Below are 15,677 nucleotides of genomic sequence, written 5' to 3' on the forward strand. Positions count from 1 at the left end.
TCAAAGTCAGCCTGAGCAAAAGCAAGGTGCTAACAACTCAGTGAGACCCTGTCTCTAAATAAAATACAAAATAGGGCTGGGGATGTGGCTCAGTGGTTGGGTGCCCCTGAGTTCAACCCCGGTACCAAAAAAAAAAAAAAAGACTGGACTAGAGGGAAAAGAAGGGAGGTCAAGTGGGGGCCTATTGCAACCATCCAGGTGCAATGGTGACTGGTGCTAATGAGATTGTTGAGAAGCTCCTGGTTCAATGACACATTTTGAAAGACAAAGCAACAGGGTTGAGGGACAGGATATGAAGAGTGAGAAAGAGGGAGAACCAGCATGATATGAGGCATTTGACTGGAGAAACTGAAAGAAAGGGATGGCTATGAATTTTGTTTTTTTGGTTTTGGTACTGGGAATTGAACCCAGGGGTGCTTAATCACTGATCCACATCCCCAGCCCCTTTTTTTGTATTTTATTTTGATATAGGGTCTCACTGGGTTGCTTAGGGCCTCACTAAATTGCTGAGGCTGGCTTTGAACGCACAATCTTCCTGCCTCAGCCTCCCAAGCTGCCCCTGGGCCCAGCAGGAGCTTAGTTTTGAACTTACTAAATATGAGATAACCAGTAGATAGTCCTGGTGACTTGACATCATCATATGGAATTCTAGAAAAATACACGTGTCTCATCAGCATGCAGATGCTATCTAAAGATGGAACCATATGAGAGGTCATAGTGAGTGAGCGTAAACAGAGAAGACACAAAGACTGAGCTCTGGAAGTTCTAACATTCAGAGACCTGAGGGATGAGGAGGAACTCATAAAAGAGACTGAGAAGTGGAAGCCAGAAAAACATTAGGAAATCCAGGAGAATATAATATGTTAGAAGGCAAATAAAGAAGGTGTTTTGAGGAGGAATAAGAAGTTGTGTTAGATGATAGCAATAGGAGAGAACAAAGACCATGTGGACTCTGATTCAGCGGTGAAGGCGTAAGATGAAGAGGGACAGGGAAACTATGACTGAAAGAACCACCCGAATAAAAGAATTTTTGGAATTGGGTTCTGGAGAGAGTAAGCTGAAACATAGAAGACAGTGATTTGGAGTTGGGGAGGTTAGAAACAGAAATTATAGACGGTTTACAGTTATAGCACCAAGAGGTCAGGTAGTAGAATCATCTATTGCTCTTATCAAGATCATTAAAATCACCAAGAATTTGAAACGGATTGTGGTAAAGATAGAGTTTGCTGACAGCTTAAACTTTCAAAGACTGAGGGTGAGTTGTTACAAGGAGGAATCGTGGGTGATTCAAAACTTTCATGGAAGAAGGTAGACAGCAGTACAGGATCTCCCAGGTTAGAGGTATCATCTCACTCCGACCTGATGACTTCATTTTCTCCATGTTCCTAATCCTGCACATAGGATTACTCTTTGTAATTGTCTATCTTTTCCACCAAATTCTGAGTTTCTTAAAGAAATAAATTGTGTATTATTCATCTTGCTCAACCCATAGTGACCAGAACACCACTTGGCACATTGTATTATCTCAGTATGATAGTTGAATGCATGCGTGAATGAATGGATACTATCATGTCATGTCAGGAACAGTTTATGTTGGATCCTGACATCTGAAAGTCACTTGATTTTTCAGGCCGTTAAAATAATCCCTTCTTAGTAACACAGGGTTTTCATTAATGATATGACAGTTATGGGCAAACTCTGTAGACAAGATTGTCTGATTTGCAGAACAAAATATCTGCCTATCCTAAATCTGACATATGTTTTTGTTGGTTATGACACGATTGGTCTGAAATTTTATTTCCATTTAAATTTCAACCAAACTCTTCATAATTATCTCTGCATTGCCCATCCCAAAATTTTGCATTTTCAAAACATATTTTATAGCACTTGCAGTATCAACATGATAATGCAAATAACTCAGATAATTTATTTCTCTTATTTTATTCCTGATTTCATGGCTGATTGGACACATCTGTAAAGACTTAATTTTCTCTCTCTGTCTCTGTGTGTCTTTCTATCTGTCTCTCTCTCTCTCTCTCTCTCTCTCTCTATATATATATATGTATATATAATATATATGTATGTATATGTATACATACATATATGTATATATTCAAATTTTTAAATGATTTTTTTAAATCTATTTCTCTTATCAAGATCATTAAAATCACCAAGAACTTGAAATGAATTGTGGTAAAGATTCAGTTGGCTGGGAGCTAAAACTTTCAAAGACAGAGGGAAAATCGTTTCAAGGAGGAATGATTCAAGACTGCGAATTTTTATGAAGGAAGAAAAAGAGCAGTCTGGTACCTCCCAAATTAGAGGTATCGTCTCACTCCAACCTAATTAATTCATCTTCTCCAATATTATATAAATATTTAGATATATATTTAAATGACTAGTTTGATTTGTTCCAAATGATTTCAATTAAATAGTCAATTGAAATGTAATATAAATTGAAAAATATTTGCTTGTGTCAGCTGCCTTAGTTTTTAGTTAGACCTAGTGACACATCATGTACTTTGTCTAAACTGGCGATATAGTTAAGGATCCAAAAGTTGTTGCATATTCCATTATATAATTCTGGGTGATTAACATCAATCTGTTTCGTGAAATTTTCTGATAACCCAAAGTAAGGCTAGACAATGGGGAACTATACTGTAATAAAGTTTTTAAACTGTATTTGATAATTAAAACCTTCAACAAACCAACTCACCATGTGGTTCTTTTATATGGAAAAGGATTTTCCTCATGTTTAAGCATATTAATGAAATGAGGCAAAAAACTGCTAGATGTATTATGCCATAAAGAATAGCATGCTTGTTTAAGCTTCTTGGTAGGTGGCCAATCTTAATTTATGCTTTCTGTATTACCCCTCCTAATCCCAAAGTCAATCAACTAACATCATCATTAAGTAATTATTTTTATTAGTATTGTCTGAAAGATAAAAGTTGAATGTGCTAAAAGACCCATCTTCTATTGCTATTTGTAAAAATATAGGAAGAACCTGGAGGTAAACACTTCATACAACTAAATGCATGTATTTGTTCATTTTAATAATTTTAAACTGGTTTGATATATTTCTTATTTTGAGTATACACATATTGAGTAATCAGAAAATGCTTAACTGAAGCTTTAATTTTGAAAAGAAAAGAAATTTCCAGGAAGTGACACAAAGGGTACCCTGGATCCCATCTCACCCATAGTGACTCACCTTCGTCCTCGCCAGCAAGGGAGCACCCCGTTCCAACAGAAGTTCCACCACTTGGTCATGTCCACTTCGAGCAGCACAGTGAAGTGGAGTCAATCCATCCTGCCAAAAGAATCGAAGAATTAGGGCTGCATTCACTTTTTTCTTTTCTTTTCTTTCTTTCTTTCTTTTTTTTTTTTTTTTTTTTTGAACCAAGACTATATATGTATTGTGACTGTCAAGAGAAGGCTTCTTAAACTGGATCCCAATGATCCTGTAGATCAGGAAGAGAACTGCAAATGGTTAAAAGAGGGAAAAGAGATGAGTGAAAGAGAGAACAAGATGGGAAGAGTACTCGACAAAGAGAAATAGGAAACCAGAGACAAAATCACACACACACACACACACACACAAAACAAAACAAAACAAAACAAAACAAAAAAAACGGGATGGCAAGAGAAATCCCATGTGTGGGGTTTCACAGGAACAAAACGGACTTCTGGCCATATATTTGCATTCTCAGAATGATGGAGAAATAACACATTTTGCATTTGTTGAACTTGAAAACCCTGCTCACCTGAAACCAGAACTCAGGATGACATTAAGTTATACTCTTTATTTTGGTTGTCTAACACCACTTTAACCTAATAATTCTTACAATTTGTCTATATACATGTCCTACCACTTTAATAAATTTTCCTAAAATGCACCCTGATGCTTGTAAAAAAGGAAGAGATAGTTTGTTTTGCTTGTCTTTTTCAGATTCTTCTAAGGATTTCCAACATATTTGATAAGATTACATAAATATTAACAATTATTTCCCAAAGATAAAATTTATTAATAATAGAATTACAACTATGTCAAATAGATGTGGCACAACCATACATTAAGTTATTTATAAAATGTTCTGATGTGAAAACTATTGAGGTAGGTTTTGATTCCAGAACATTTCCCAAATACACTGTCTCTTTTTTTTCTCTAGAAGGGCGGTAAGACCAAAAGGCAGAGTGTATGTGGGAAATACAACGTGAAATACAAGGTCAAAATATTGTAAGTAACCAAGAGCAAGAAGTAAGAGATAAAATGGAACGCTGAATGTATAACTAACTCAGTAAGGAAAAAAAAAAAAAAATAGAGATTATCCCAAAGAAAGAGGTAGAGCAATCAGAAACAATCAAGAACAGCAGCAGGTAAGAGCATTTCCAAGGTTTCACTTCAGAGGCTCCAAAAGCATCTGATTTACGTTTCTTTCTGGTACAACATTCTGGGATTTCCATGCTGGATATTTTTCATTTTCCCCTCCAGATCCATGCTCTGCTGTGTGCTGATTGACTCTGGGTTGTGTCAGTGGGCTACCTTGCCCTCCAGCATCTGCCTGGGTTTGGCCAATGGGAAAGGCAGCAAGATATGGAAGGGGCTCTCCAAGAATCTCCCAAATCTGGCTGTGTGCCCTTACCAAAGTTTACACTCCTGCCAAAGCAGCCTTTCCACATAAGTCTCTCCTTTGGTGTTTGGAGGTCTCTTCTACTTCTCTCCTTTCAGGTCTGTGGTTACTAGTTTCTAGATTTTACACTATTCTTTGTGCCCTTCCTACAGACTACCCACAATATTATAAATAGACCCTTTAATAAACTCTAATCAAATGATCAAATCTGAGTGTGCCATCTGTTGTTGGCTAGGACCTTGACTGGTATTTAACTATATTTAGCTAGTATGAAGATACTGAATAACTAAAACAGATTTTGCAATTGGAAGTGTGTAAGAACTAGTATGAAAAGATTTCTTTTCCAGAAAAAAGTACTTACCATAGTTGGGATACCACATTTTTTATGAATTTACCAGATAGGAGTCTAAAAGGGAAATTGTGCTGGCAAAATGAATTGTGCTTTTGTATCTTGATAACAGTACTCTGGTGGAACTACAGAGCGACAGTTGCTATAAAAGGTATACAATAACTCAATATGGCCTGATTGGTCAAATACATTCAGGGTGAATGCTGCATTGATACCTTAAGTCTGAGGAATTCCATGTAGTGAATGGAACATCCTATTCAATGGGTCAGTGTGTGGACTCTGGATTCACAGAGCCCTGGGAAAATCTCAGATCAGATGACTGGGGCCACTCTCCTTAAGGCTCAGCTTCATGACATATAAAACTGGGATGATTTTTCCTGCTCTGTTTAACTTAGAGTATTGCATGAAAAATGAGGGCAGGGTTGCTGCCTTATATCACTTTTAGAAAATGTAGAAATTTGTTTTCTGTTAATTACATGAAATGGTCATTGTGTAATCATATTGAAACCTCAATGGGATTGTTATCCTGGGGTAACAATGGGAACATCATGGAAAACATTAATATGCCCATAAGAACATTAAGGAACAATATGGATTAGATTAGTTCTAAATCTTATATTTAATGATACAATGCATCTGTTCTCATAAAAGATGTGTGAATGATACCAAATTCAAGATGTCCAACATGCTCAATCTGAATATAATTTGGATCTATTACTCTTTTCTACAAAGTACAGTATTGAGTTAATGCCAAAAAATATTTTGCCCAGGTTTTGTATTCTATGATCATTACTTAAATTTTTAATCCTGTATTTGAAAATTATGCTCTTATATCCCTCTCCAAAGTCCCCTTCCTTATTTTTCCTTTTTTTTTTTTTTTGTTTAAACTAGAAACAGTTGATTCCACATGGATGTGCTACCACCATGATGCAGATAACTCTGAAAGGGAACAATCAATCCGCATTGGTGGGGCACCATATATCTAGCTGGTAACTCAGCACTAGCTTTTTACAGTCATTTCTTATCTTTTCCTGTTCTCCCTCTCTGCTTAGGTCACTGTAGCAATAGCTCCTACAATCCTTTTATTACAATAAAATGTTAATATTGAAGCTGTGCATCCTAGTCCTATTACTTAACTAGGTTCAAATTCATTTTTCCCTTTTATAGTAGTCTCATTTTTCAAATAAAGATCTGCTAATGTCTGCATATTTTCTTACCAAGAAAAAATTCTTCACAAGTTGTTAGGAAGATGAAATAAGATGATATTTGTAGAGTGCGCAGCAGTGTGCCTAGAACATCATATGCATATGACAATTGGTGGCCATTATTACTATCACTTTAATTATTACATTTAATAACACATAGCAAGGGCAACCCCTCTTTCTGATGTGATGCTTTTTGTTCATTATTCTCTCATTTTTTCTACTTTTATTATTTTCATCGAACTATGTAATTCAGTATTTTAAATGTAATCTTCACATGGAGCCTCTCCACATAATAATAATTTAAATAATAAATAAGTTTAAAAACAACAAAAAAGAATAATGCTTCTTAATAAAGCCTGAATTAACAATTTTATTTTAACTATTTCTAAAATTTATGTTTCAATATTAAAATGAGGATTTTTAGACATTAGCAAAGGGCTCTGGTTAAAATGTCTCCAAATTACTCACTAGAACCTTGTCAGTGGTGAGAATGTCGACAAGATGCAAATGTGATACACAAAATTTCAGCATATTCATGGTCAATTTGATTGCTGGGGGAAAGTGAGAACTCTGTGACAAAAATGAAAGAATAATATTACCATTTAAATTCCATGTATAGAAATTTTATTATATGACTTAAAATGAAAGTAGGAACCAATTATTTTTTATTTTAAAATACATTTTAAGGGACAAAATAAAAAGCAAACATTCCTTTATTTATTTATTTGTTTGTTTGTTTATTTTGCAGTGCTATGAATTAAACCCTGGGCCTTGTGCACCCTAAGCAAGCACTCTACCACTGAGCTGTACTCCCAGCCCTTATTTTAGTAATCAAATAGTGTATCTCCATAGTTGACCTCTCAATTCAAGACCATAGTCCTTGGTTCTAGTATTTACTTCCTACTTGAATTTGTCTTTGGTAACAGGGATATAGACCTTCTAGCTTTAGCCAGAAAGAAAATAATTCAACAGTGCTTTCAATATTCTACCACTTAGCGACGAGTTAGTGTTGGAACTTACGGGAGAAATATTTTGGTACTATTCCATACTGGACCCAATCTTGGCATGTGCTGGAGTCAGCTAACTCACACTGAGCAAAGAGAGCTAATTTCTTTCCAATTCTGCATTTAGGACTACCTTGTTGGTCACTAATCGACCGCAGTAGAACTAAAAATATCAGCAAACCCAGCAAATCAAGATTTTTGGTTTTACTTTGCTTTTCTGAGAACCTATGATTAAACTTCTAACACCATACTGCTAGTCTAATCTCTTGGGTGTTGGGAACTGTGAATCTCTATGAATACAGAGATCTAGTCTGTTTTGTTAACTTGTATATTCTTGGTTCACAGCACCAGGAGTTCAATAACTATGTTTTAAAAGAATGAAAGAACAGAACGTCCTCACAATCCACACAATCAGAAAAGCTTTCTTTTTATATCCTTGAAAGTAATTTATTTGCTATATCTAACCATGCTGAATAAAAAAAAAAATGGTCCAAATATTTCCTTCCCAGTACCTCCTAACACAGCTGATTTTTAACTGGCAAAATGAATGAAATGAGGGTAATTTGTTAAATGGCAGAACTAGCCTAAGAATTCATTTCTCTTCGTTTCTTAGTCCTCTTTTATGTACTAAGAACTGCCTATTTGGAGTTAAACTTTTTAATTGTGTATGCCGTGTACGCAAGCTACATAAATTAGAGCATCTTTGATCAATAATAACAAATCAACCACCTGAATAATGACTGAATACTGCAGAAAAGCATTGATAAAAGGAATGTGGAATTTTAGGACATTGGCCAAGATAAATTTTTGCATTTACAAAGTGCTCTTCCCCTTAGTAATCTCAATTAAGTGTCTTGATAGAAAAAAAGCCAGAATAAGGGAGAAACGGTGTCGATAAGTTATTTAGTAATATAATATTATGCTAGTAATGTTAGTAATGACCATAGTAACAGAGTAATATTCAGAAACTCTTTGCTTTAAATATAAAGAGAAGTATGCAAAGCATGAAGCTCTGTGCATACTGTTCCAAATTGTGTGTACCCATAGCATAGCAAGGGAAGAGACATGCGTACAAGGCAAAGGGTAGAACCACATAAAACACTGAGGCAAAGACACTGGACACCACAACAAAGCTCTTGACAGATAAAACAAATTACTCCAGAATTCCCACGTAATTTGCCACAGCCAACCTGAACCAAATGTCCTAGAGAAAGGAGATTTAGAAAGCAATATTCTGTAAGACCATCCCAAACCAGAATTTGTAGTCTAGGACTAGTGTAGAATCTAGAGACTTAAAGATGGTGAGATTTATTAAAAATATTTTTAAAAATATTTACTTCCCTCAAGATGCATAATACTAGATTTGATCCTTATTGCTTGGACTATAAGAACATGAAGTTCCAGAATCAATCAAAATAAAGAGAAAATACTACAAGGGACACTTTTTGTTTTTGGTACTGGGGATTGAACCCAGGGGCACTTAACCACTGAGTCATAGTCCCAGCCCTTTTTTGTATTTTATATAGAGACAGGTTATTGCTGAATTGCTTAGGCCTCACTAAGTTGCCGAGGCTGGCTTTGAACTCACAGTACATCTGCCTCTGCCTCCTGAGCCACTGGGATTACAGGCATGTGCCACCATGCCTGGCACAAGTTATAGTTTCTATCCATTAACTTCCACAGGCTTTTCATACTACATATTTCAACATTATCATATTACAGGAATGTTTAAAGTTTAAATAATTAACCTAATCTACTCAAATAGACTTCATATTAACCCACTAGATTATATTTAAGTCAATAATTCATATGTCAGCAATATCATTAAAAAATTACAAGTAGCTAAGTCATTTACCCACTTCACATTTTTAAAGAAAGCAAATAATAGCTAAGAGTTAATTCTCATCCGAACTTATGAGGTAGATAGTACTATTAGCTTAAATTCAGAAACGGTCAGTTAACTGCAATATTATTCAGATTAGGAAATGATGGAAGTAGAGATTGAAATCAGGCAGTGTTACCTTCAGAATCTGTCCTATTAACAGTTGTACTCTACTGCTTATCAGTAGAATATTTCCTTCTTATGAAAGAAGGGCGGTGCATCCACCAAGACGATATAAGTAAAGGTACAAAATAACAATTGTTTTTTGTTCCTTTTTGTTTGTTTGCTTGTTTTGATCCTGGGGATTGGACAACTGTATTATTTTATTAAGCAAAATAGACAATCTATTCAGGTTAGTATAACGAAGTCACTTAAGAAAAATAACTTAGGAATTGAGGTTAAAAACAAGATTTTTAGCATGTATTAAAATATATTATGTAAAAGTCACATTTTTCATAGCCTAATATTTCCTAACAAATTACGGTTCTTGATATTTATAATTATCCAAAAGGGAAACGTGTAAGTCCAATCTTTGATCTTTGTTCCCAGAGAATCAGTTAAAAAAAAAAAAAAAAAAAAAAAAAAAAAGTACAAGTATTATATTGTGAGGCTAATATTTTGTTTCCAAGGTGTTTCTGAGCAAATATTAATCTTACTTTATGATATGAAACCTTTAAATATTGTATGAGATTTAAATAAAATCCAAGGTAGCAATTTCCTTGAAAACACTGCCTGTGTTTACCGACTAGTGTTTTAAGGTGACTGGTAAGAGAATACAAAGAAATAATAATGGAAGTAAATCAGAAGAACAGAGACACTCACCCTAGTTTTGGCATCGATCTGACCTCCTCGATCCAGTAAGAGCTTCACCATGTTTGTGTTTCCCCTTTTGGAAGCCACATGCAGAGGAGTGATTCCATTCTACACCGTGGAAGATGAAACAGAGCAAGTTGGGAATGGCAGGGCGTAATGGCAGTGACTTGGCGTCAAAGGGCATGAAGGGCACAAATGGTTTCTACTGTTCGAATATCTGATTTTAAGGAGCAAAGAAGCACACAAACTACTACAAAACACTATTGTTAGAGAATAAAACGTGGAATAAAACAGCATAATTAGTCAATAGCTGTGATATATGTATTGAACGTATACATTATACTCAAGAGAAAAAGGAAGAACTTTTGTGTAATAGAAACAAAAACTCAAATTCTACCTAAGATAGATTCCTAGGATAAAGTCTTTCTATAACACCCATGCTCTTAAAAAGTCTGGGATCTCAAAGTTTTCTATGCTTAAAAATAGAAGTATTTAAGATTAGACAAAGGAGAATGAAGGGAAGGAGGTTGATGGGAAAAGCAAAAACAGTAGAATGAATTGGATATAACTTTTCTACGTTCATATATAAATACACAACGAGTGTTAACTCCACGTTGTGTACAACCACAAGAATGGGAAGTTATTCCATGTATGTGTAATATGTCAAAATACATTCTTCTGTCATGTATAACTCAAAAGAACAAATTAAAAATTTTTTAAAATAGCATACAAATATACATATCAATTCCAATGGAAAATAATTCTTATAAACACCATTTTTAGAATAATTCAGTAAGAAAAGCAACTTGAAAGCAGCACAACATAGTTCAGTGCAGAAGACAGGAGAAAAACACAATACAAATTATATTTATTGACTATCATGTACCATCATTATATTAAGGCTATGTACCTTATTTTTGTCATAATTTTTTGGATATTCAAATATTGCATTAACTGATTCATAGTAAATACTATAACATGTGAATTTTATAACTGTGATGTAAATGAATTATTTCCATAACATTAAGCATATGATACTCCATGTTGTGCCTGTTTATATTTTTTAGTAAGACTCTTCACATGAATGAATTCTCAATTCATTAAACAAAAAAGTCCCTATCAAATTGCATGCCCTCTTATTGTAACACACACTACCTACATATTTTGTGCTTAATATTTTAACAGTTCCATTGTTTATTAACTTGAAGCTGATTATTCATTATTTTCAGCATGACCTTAAAACTGCTCAAACCGCTGTCAAAATTAATAGTCTCTTTAACTACTGCAAATGATTTGTGTGCATGGAAATGTAGAACATTCCTGTTTTGTATTTGTTGGGTCCCAAGAACTTTCTGGAATATGAAGAAAAAGTACTTTAAAGGAAAATCTGTATCTTTAGGAAGTTCCAAGAAAGGGGGGAAAATAAAAATGAAACCTTTAAGAAAGGAATTGGTGTTCATCTTTACTTTCACAAAATACCCATTGCTCTCTAAGATACGAAACTATTTGAATGCGTACCCTGGCTGTGAAGTCCACAGCAGCTCCCCGGTTCAGAAGAAGAGTTGCCACATTGACGTTTCCATAGTGCGCAGCTATGTGCAGAGGAGTGAAACCACTCTGTGGAAGGAAAGAAACGGCAGTGGAGAAAGTTTCCCACTCCCTTTGCTGCAGTCCCCAAACCAATGAAGAAAATCACATGCTTTACCGTTTACCTAATATACGAGCAACATAATTTACAAAATAAAACTCTTCTTAAATTTAGTGTTATATGGTGGTAAATAGTTACATAAAGAGGTAAATATCCAATAAATGTTATGTGAAGAAATAAATATCCTACATTTACTGGCACCATTATTTTTAATTATCAAAAATGTCTATCTATGAGACTTGCTTATACTAAACCATGTTTCTTGAGTTGATTTAGCATAGCAGAGAAAAAGAGAATGGGATTAAACAACATAAAGTCTCAGTCATTGAATGAACATATTGTGAATTTAAAAAATGGGGATTTTTTTGGAGAAGGTTTCAAAACCGGTGTTTTTGTTCTTGGTTTTTAAAATAGCATTGGTTGGCACTACATCTTTAGAACTGTGAAAATATGAGGAAAATTCTTACAAAGGATGTACAATTCATTCCACATCGTTTACCCTGCCATGATATTTCCGTCCTCTTTCACAACAGATTAGTCAGGTTATGTTTTATAATGAAAAGAGAATTTAAAAACAAAAATTAAACAATATACTTGGTAGTAATCAAAATAAGAAATAAAAAGTTCAGCATAATCCAATTTTGACTGCTAATTAAGTAAATTTTTATTAATAAATTAAAGTATGAATAAGCCAACCAGGTTAGATCAATTATATAAGCATTAGGAATTGTTTGAAAAATAAAGTCTGAACTTTTCATATGAAGAGAAGTATATTTTTATTTCTCTTTTCTTTTTTGATGAAAATTTGCTTTAAAACTTTTGACTAGGCACAGTGGAGTACACCTTTAATCCCAGCAACTGAGGAGGCTGAGGCAGGAGGATTGTAAATTGGAGGCTAGGCTCCTCTATTCAATGAGGACCTAAGCAACTTAGCAAGACCCTGCCTAAAAATATAAAAAATAAATAAATAAAAAGGGGGGATATGGCTCAGAGCAAAATGCCCCTGGGTTAAATTCGCAGTACATTATCACAATAGATCTCTTAACTCTTATTAAAGTGCACAAAGATCTGACCGTTTTCTTCACTCTATATTTTTCACTTAAAATAGTATAAATTGGCTATGATAGCCTACAGTTTTTTGATTATTTTATATTGTTCTTTATTATTTGAAATGAACTTTGATGTGTACCATATTACTTTTAAGAAATATTTTCTAAATCACAATCATTGTTTTTCCATTGATTGGATATGTGGGCTTCATGATTTTGTTTTTAAAACACCCTCAGTAAGTATTTAGATAACTTAGTTAATAGAAATTTTTCTGCACTATTAGCAACATTAACCACAGATAATTTTTAACTGTAGAGAAGCAAGACCCAAAATGGGAGTAGTAAATATCAATCCAAAATTTCACAATTGTGGTCAAGATATTTTTATTTTGCATCTAGTTAATGCCAAATACTTATGTCGAAATGTGAATCTGTAAGAAAAGAAAAGTTAGTCTATGTCCTGGCTATTATTTCATAAAATGTCAAATTATTGTATTTTAAAACATAATTGATTGTTTTCATTTTTATCTTGGTATTTCCTGTCACCCAGGGATATCCTGCGATTCAAGTTATAATATAATTTCAGAAAAACATACTGATTGCTAGTAGAACATTTTCAAATAATTCAAGTATAATAATATTAGTTTCTCATTTGCAAAAACAAACTAATTTATTGTCTGATAACATCCTCATTGACCATCCAGGCTAATGCCTCAGATTGTGAATCTTGGATCAGTACGAGGCTGACAGAAGCCCTCTCAGAGGACTCTGCCCTGATTAACAGGGAAGTGGGAGGCAGAGTTCACCCTTCCACAGGATTACAGGATGGAATGATTCCTATTCTTGGTACTCTATTGTCTTAAGAGAAATATTTATAACTAAGTAAAACTCAATCCAAACTGCTGCTTTCAAAGACATTATTTAAAACTAACACTGCTTTCAAAAATGTATCATAATACACTGCTTTCAAAAATGTATCATAATCGCCAAAGAGCACCTAAAAAATCAAAAGCATTAAAATCGGTAATCAGTATTAAGATCAATTTGTACAATTCCACTCTTGAACCATTTCACCAAGCAGTTGAGTTGGGACTCCTTCTGTTTTTGCTTTTGTCTCTGACCTAGGTTCCATGCACAGATATGGAACAAAAGAAGTGACACAAATACCTCAAGTCTATTGCCATCTCAGTAGACAAATGTGTTGATAAAGAAAATTACCGTTTTAGAAATACCTCTCTCTCATTGAACACTCAGTGTGAATGTTCAAGACTTCACAATCTTCATGAGTCCATAATCCAGTAATAAAATAAGATGTTAACCTACATGCACAGCCACTTGCCTTTGAGTATAGAATAAAATCTATAATACACTTTCAATAATGTTTCTGTTACTGCATCTCTGTAGCAATGGCCAAAGAGAGACTAGACACTCCCGATCCTACCCTGAGATGCTTCTGAACTTACTGTTCTTGTTACTTGATGCCATCTATTTTGCTCTGAGGAAAATGATTTTATGGCAAGTGTTTTAAAACATAAGAAAAAGCAAATGCTTTGCGCCATGGTATGCTTAATATCATTATTGATCACAAAGTGATAAAGAAAAAAGCATACAGGGGGAAAAAGGCAATTAGGCAAAAATATAAAACATGATAATAGAAAAATCTCTCTCTTTTTCACTTCTCTAAACTTTATTCTGAGAATTCTCATTAAGAAATCAAGATCACATCTCTTCTTTGCAAAAAGTTAAGAGTAAAGCTCACTCATTAAAATATATGTTAAGGAAGAATATTATTTCACAGTCTACTGTCATAAACTTTAAATTTGTATTTAAATAGTTTGACTGCTTTAAAACGGCTTCAAGTAGATGTTGCATTAAATATATTTGAACTATCGATTTTCCTTAATTATAAGAAATTTTTTTCCAAATAATTTCCCATTCATGGAAATTTTAATCATTAGTATGAATTAGTGAGGATTTATTCTAACTGGATAAAAATTAAAAATAAATAAAAACAAGGCAAATTTTGGTATAATCACAATACTGTACCTCGGTTGTCCTATTCACCATCATCTGAAGCAGTGTTGTGTGGGAAAAAGAGGGAAGACATTACACAGTGTGAAATGAAGGAAACAGTCAATCTGTTTACTGAAACGGGGTGTACTAGTCCGACATGCCAAAATACAGTCTACTCAGAAAAGATGTCCCCAAACACTACATAATACAGTTGTTCTTTCTAAGTTTTTTTTTCTATTATTTATGACTGTAAACAGAAGGAAACAAATTTCTCAATAGCTGATCCTTGTCATTTAAAGAAAATTATCTTGCATTTAAATTTTTTTCTAGTGTCCCCAATATACCCCACTTTTCTGAAATACCTCTGAAAGTAATTTATCTCTTTTGATGAGCAGGAGTAATTTTGCATTATCACCAGGGCCTACTTCTTTATCATTCCCCAGGAGGAATCTGGCAGCACAGAGTTCCTTTAAACAGATGTACTCAGCTTTTACCTTGGATTGGACGTCAGCATTGTGGTCATTCTGAAGCAGGAGTGCGGCAGATTTGGTGTCGTCTTTCCTAGCTGCAATGTGCAGAGCTGGCAGCCTTACTTTGCCTTTGGTGTCATTCTCCAAGAGAATGGCCACTGCCTGGTTGTGTCCTTGCTGGAGGGCCACAGCTAGAGGAGTAAAGCCATCCTGGCAAAATTGAGGAAGAAAAACATCTTCCATTAATGTCCAGATTCTTAGGATTCAGCTCCAAGAGGTGGTGTCTCTAAATTTTAAAGTAGTGATGAACGCTGACAAGCAAGATAAGAAGCGGATCACAACCAGCCATTTGTCACACTGTGGACTAGTGTAATCAGATTCTTTCCTAAGGTGTATGCCACAGATATTTTTAAAAGATATATCCTAACACAGCATAACTACAGGATGTGATTGTTTTGAGGCAGGAGTGTGATCAACTGTATGGTTGTATTGGGAAAATAAAAATTAGAACAAATGCTAAGGAATGCCTGGTATTTGAGGGAAAATGTGGGAAGATAGAATGAGTGGAACCTAAATCTGACTGGGAATCAAATATATGGCAAACTCCACC

The 15,677-nt window shown here is 34.4% G+C and overlaps 1 protein-coding gene across 31 annotated transcripts in view; it reads right to left on the minus strand.

The window, feature by feature from the left end:
* ANK2 (ankyrin 2) overlaps positions 1-15,677 on the minus strand; it is a 694,188-nt gene that overhangs the window by 117,518 nt on the left and 560,993 nt on the right. For 23 of the 31 annotated variants that reach the window (XM_079154590.1, XM_079154588.1, XM_079154614.1 and 20 more), the window contains 5 exons: positions 15,092-15,277; positions 14,631-14,654; positions 11,406-11,504; positions 9,897-9,995; positions 3,215-3,313 (listed from right to left, as the gene is read on the minus strand). In XM_079154590.1, coding sequence (XP_079010716.1) covers positions 3,215-3,313; positions 9,897-9,995; positions 11,406-11,504; positions 14,631-14,654; positions 15,092-15,277 — 507 coding nt within the window. The remainder of the gene's footprint in view (positions 1-3,214; positions 3,314-9,896; positions 9,996-11,405; positions 11,505-14,630; positions 14,655-15,091; positions 15,278-15,677) is intronic. The other 8 variants (XM_079154601.1, XM_079154611.1, XM_079154599.1 and 5 more) reach the window with 1 other exon arrangement.

The sequence above is a fragment of the Sciurus vulgaris genome (genome assembly GCF_902686455.1).
Source record: "Sciurus vulgaris genome assembly, chromosome: 9".
Lineage (NCBI taxonomy): Eukaryota > Metazoa > Chordata > Mammalia > Rodentia > Sciuridae > Sciurus > Sciurus vulgaris.